The following is a 4,919-nucleotide window of genomic DNA, read 5'->3' on the forward strand; positions in this document are numbered from 1 at the left end:
TAATTGGTTGTTTGCACATTAATTTGTGTCCTTTTAGGAATGCAACAATTATTTATGTATTTATGTGATTTATGTGATTTTTCAGTCTATCTTTCTCACTCACTTGTCACTTCCAATCACATTTAAATAGAAATGTAATACTCAAATCCATGATCAACTTTGGATTTGAACACAAAGAGGAAAACATAAAACATGTGACTACATGATTTTGTTCTGCCCACCTATCAGTTTGCCTTGATATTATCTATTTTCACATGATTTGCCTTCAAGCCTACTTCAAAGAGTGGCAATAATCATATGTACATATGCCTCATGACGTGAGAAACATGTGATGGGTTAGTCTAAATAAAGGAAAATTATAAGGAGCAATATTTTACAAGGAAAATTAGGTATTAGACATAGATAACTTTACTTATTAGTATTTAAGACATTTGATATTTTGGTTTGGGTTTTAATACCTAGAAAAGAATTGTTATTTTGGATTAGGCCAAAGAGGAAGACCAGATTTGTTGACCCACCTTACATTAGTCATTAAAAAGACAATTATACCCTTTTTATTTAAAAACCTAACCCAAATTCGTTAGTTTCTCATATCTCTCTCTCTCTGCGTCTTCTCCCTTTCTCCTCCCCTCTGTTTCGACGGACATCGACAAAACCCCCCAGCCACTGTCACGTCGGCCACCCAGCCACCGGACCGGTCAAGTTTTGACCGGCGTCGCACCCCAAGCCAGCTCCGACCTTCCTCCTACCTATGCTTTCTCGACGGTGCTACGCTATCACCGAACACCAAAACCCTAGTTGCCTAGCTCGGACGACGACAACGATGATGCTGATGTGGAACGGTGCGAGGGACCTAGTGTTAGATTCGGACGACGACAACGATGATGCTGATATGGACTTTCTGTTGGTGCCAATTTCGTTTGACTTGTTCGCATTTTTATGTGCATCTGTTATCCAATTGCGTACCCATTTGCCAAGGTAATGCTTATATCCTTGTACTGCATCGTCGAATTTCAATTTTCTCTTCAATTTTTTTAATTAATTGTTTTTGGGGTTATTAGACATTTAAGATATTGCATCAACAACACTGAGATGACTAAAATGGTGTTTCAATACTATATTCATGATCATTTCCATATTTGGATGAAAAAGTATGTTTCCTTATTCAGAAAAACAGAATAAGGAGTGAAGTTCGATATGTTTCAGATTCATATATTGCTATTATAGCTTTTAATTTAACCCATGGTTTCAGGTTCTGGATGCTGTACTTGGTCATAGTGATGATTTGTTTAGGCGAGCACAGTTGAAAGCCCTAGTCTCTATTCATGGCAAAGAGGTAAGCTGCTTAGGTTGGAAGTATTTATGACATGCCACTGCTTGCATTTGCCAAGATTTTGTTCATGACTACTAATTTTGGTGAAAGCTCTTTCTTTTGTTGCACAACAGTGGTAGTAATAAATGATACAACTACTTCTTGGGGTTATATCAGGCTTTGTGATTTGTGAATGGCTGCTGAAAATTCCACAACAGTTTTACCAATTCTAATGGTTTTCTATTTTCTTTGACTTGCTTTTTCTGTCCATTTTAGGCTGGTAAGGGAGGTGAACTCACGCATGATGAGACAACAATCATCAGTGGAGCGCTTAATCTAGGTTTTTTCTATTGCACCTCTGAACATGGCTTTCTTTTGGTTTGTATTCAAATTTGAGCATATGTTTTGTCATAAACTGCCTCTGTGTTTTGATATTAGTTTTAGTAGTTTTAGTACTGTGTGCCTTCTGCATTTATTAATGCATTTCTCTCACTCGTGAGAACTGTAGAAGATGCGTCGGTATTGCAGAAAACGGAAACTGCAATGCAGAAAACGGAATGTGCAATGCAAAAAACAGAAACATGAATAACCTATTTTACATTCTAGGTGGTTTTCAGTCTGATTCCCTCTCTCCCAACATGTTTTGAATAAAAAAAATATATTGTTTTGTTTTGTTTAACTTTAGAGCTGAGCATTTTTGCCCAGGCTCAGCATTTCAGTGTCTATTTTTGTATTGCAGTTTCTCTTTATGCATTGCAGTTTCTGTTTCTGCATTGCAGTTTCTGTTTCTGCATCGCAGTTTCTATTTCTGCATCGCAGTTTCTGTTTCTGCATCGCAGTTTCCATTTTAGTACTTTCATCTTGGTTCCTCCATTTTGCTTCTATAAATTTTATTTTATTTATATATATATATATATATATATATAATTGATATCTACATTGTATTTTTGTTTCAGTTTCTGCTTTTATTTGCAGTTTTTATGTGAATATGTGGTGAAATGATTTTTTTTTAATTTTTAAAACCGTTGATCGTTTATATAAATATTGTATAATTGAATAAATATTACAAAATCAAGTTTGGTGTAGTGGTTTGTGAGTGAGCCCTCTTCCTTTGAGGGTCAAGGTTTGAGTCCCTTTAATGACACAAAATCTTTTTTTTTTTAAAAAAAAGTGAATAAGGGGCAACGGCGGTTGGTCGGAGGTGGCCGGCGGCGGTTGGTCGGAGGTGGCCGGCGGCGGCTGGTCAGAGGTGGCCGGCGGCAGGTGGTTGGCTGGATGTGGACATGTGGCATAGTATGCTTGCCTTAGAAGGAATGGCATTGTGTGTAATTTTGATATTTTTTAATGATATTTTTGTAAAATTGGGTACTCATTTTGGTCTTTGGCCTTATGCTAATTAAATGAAATTGTATTTCTTTCTACTAAATTAGTAAACTATATTATGGTTTAAAACTAAAGCTCCCTATTTTATATACCATCTTGGGAAGTGGATGTATAAATATCTAACAAGGTACATATTCATGTTGTGGGCGACTGAACTTATCTTCTTTGCATCTAAGGTACAGATTGGGTGTACTAGCGTATTTATTGTGAGAACACATATTTCAGCAACCAATAAATGGGTGACACATGATAAAAGGAATATTCTTTAAGTTAACTAATTACTCTAATTAAATCATATTTAATTAGAGAAATTATCTTTAATTTAAGATGAGAATATCCCCCCAAATCAAGAATGAGATTTCCATCAAATCTCCTTGATTAATTCCAATTTCCTATTTATAGGTAAGAATAATCTTAACCAAATAAGAATTATTCTTCAAACCCTAGCACATAAGGAGTCTATAAATACATGGCTACATAAGACATTCAAGGTAACTTTTTCTCACCCGAAAAACCTTACACAAATTCTGTGACAATTGTATAGCCAGTATTAATATATATTTGAGTTAGTGTCTTTTTAGGGTAGTTAGGTCATTTACTTATCTAGGGCATCTTTATATGCCTATATATTCTAAGCTTACAGCAGTTTTATTATTTTGATTGTTTTGTGAATATATTGGCATTCTCTGCTTGTGCTTGAATTGTTCGCATGGTATCAGAGCAAACCTCCTGGGTTGCTGCTGATTTTTTGCTCTTCCCCCCTTATGCCATCTTGATTCGTGTTGTTGTGTTTCCTTGTTGATTTGCTACTGCGTTTTTCTGGTGTTGTCTGCTTTTGTCTTCTTGGTTTTTCCTCTATTTTTGGGTTTCCGCTGCTTTTGGTTCTTGTCTCTCCTATATTGCTTTGCACATGGCTAGTGAAAAAGATGATTCTCTTCAAGCTATCAGCGTCAAATTGCATGGCAGTAATTTTTTTTTTTTTTTTGGTTTAGAGGGAAAATACAATGGCAATTACACAAACGTAAACTCAAAACAATGAGCCCAACAAAGACACAAAGAGGCTGAAGGCTCACAACAAAGCCAATCAGAGCCTACAAACAGGCAAAAAGCCCAATCCACACTTAAAAGTTTTGTCAATTAGCACAGTATTAGTAAGCTGATAAATTTTTTATTTTGCGATGTAACCATGACTTTACACAGAAGAACTTTTCTACATATATATGAAGCACATTGCAGCATTCAAGAAATTGTTGCTCCAGAAACATCAACAGTTTACTCAACAACATACCTATAGATATTAGGCCTGCTATCAACATAGGAGCTTATTCTCCAAGCAAAAGTGCTTTTAAAACAGCTTCACATCGATGACTCTCAAAAATAAGAAAATGGCCATAATCAGGAACTTCATGATAACGAATCCAGGGAAGCTTCTCTGCAATATAGCGGTTTAGTTTATAAGGAATGATCTTGTCTTCAAGGCCTTGCCAAATGTGAACTGAGCCCTCATTTTCAGGGAAAGGATTTTTCAGGTCCGACGGGTCGAATTCCCATTTTGCATAGCCAGCCAGTATGTCTCGGAACAGAGATTCGTGGTCTCCTTGCTGTGTTATCTTTTCCTGAATTTATAAACATACACAAAAGACACCGATGGTTACGTAAGGATTATCTCCTATGAATTCTAGTTTCAAAACTATAAAATTAACAGAGAACATGTTAGTCAAACTAGTAAATCCTGCAGCAGAATATTTTTGTTCATATTATTTGATCCACTACCAAAACAAAGTACCCAAAACCGACCATCCTCCCACAGGTAATTTAACCTCATAAGCTATGAACTCAGATCCAGAAATGCAAGTATGTGAGGTATGATATGTTAGTATATAAAGCAAATGTTTACTCACATTCCACTTAAGATTAAACAGTCCTAAAACAACAAAATTTGACATTAAAAGATTCCAAAACCTCCAAATGTAATTGCAAGAAGCGAAAAGAAAACGGCCGATTTGGTACTGTGGGGGAGATAATGAGAAAATTTGAGCATACCTGACCAACACTTGTCGCTTCTGAGACTTTCTGCATCATCTCTAAATCTGCACGGCTGAAAATTGAGTTATTTCCAGACAACATACTTAGTGAAGGGAAAAATTTCTGAGTCATCCACCAATGGAATAACCAAGGGGCGTAATGTGCAACTCGGAACGCCCATTGACGTGATACCGGGAGA

General features: G+C 36.2%; 1 protein-coding gene and 1 pseudogene across 2 annotated transcripts in view; one reads left to right on the forward strand and one right to left on the reverse strand.

Moving 5' to 3' along the window:
• Nucleotides 1-396: 396 nt before the first annotated feature.
• Nucleotides 397-2,678, forward strand: LOC148293977 (DUF21 domain-containing protein At4g14240-like). Its single transcript, XM_088255745.1, has 4 exons — nt 397-978; nt 1,253-1,336; nt 1,589-1,652; nt 2,484-2,678. Exons 1-4 carry the CDS (start codon nt 940-942, stop codon nt 2,618-2,620), a joined length of 324 nt encoding a protein of 107 aa, XP_088111871.1. The 5' UTR covers nt 397-939; the 3' UTR covers nt 2,621-2,678.
• Nucleotides 2,679-3,843: 1,165 nt separating this feature from the next.
• Nucleotides 3,844-4,919, reverse strand: part of LOC110763320 (uncharacterized) — a 3,788-nt pseudogene continuing 2,712 nt past the window's right edge. The window contains exons 5-6 of the transcript XR_015836718.1: nt 4,739-4,919; nt 3,844-4,311 (exon numbers count right to left, since the gene is read on the reverse strand). The exon at nt 4,739-4,919 is cut by the window's right edge and continues 18 nt beyond it. The product of XR_015836718.1 is annotated as an uncharacterized LOC110763320 (transcript). The remainder of the gene's footprint in view (nt 4,312-4,738) is intronic.

Source organism: Prunus avium, chromosome 6, assembly GCF_965620075.1.
Source record: "Prunus avium chromosome 6, drPruAviu1.hap1.1, whole genome shotgun sequence".
NCBI classification, from domain to species: Eukaryota; Viridiplantae; Streptophyta; class Magnoliopsida; order Rosales; family Rosaceae; genus Prunus; species Prunus avium.

Bases quoted from the DNA above. Each gene is read 5' to 3' on its own strand.
- LOC148293977 (XM_088255745.1), top strand. From the start codon at position 940: ATGTGCATCTGTTATCCAATTGCGTACCCATTTGCCAAG. The intron at 979-1,252 runs GTAATGCTTATA...CCATGGTTTCAG, and splicing joins TTGCGTACCCATTTGCCAAG to GTTCTGGATGCTGTACTTGG. The intron at 1,653-2,483 runs GTTTTTTCTATT...TTTAAAAAAAAG, and splicing joins CAGTGGAGCGCTTAATCTAG to TGAATAAGGGGCAACGGCGG.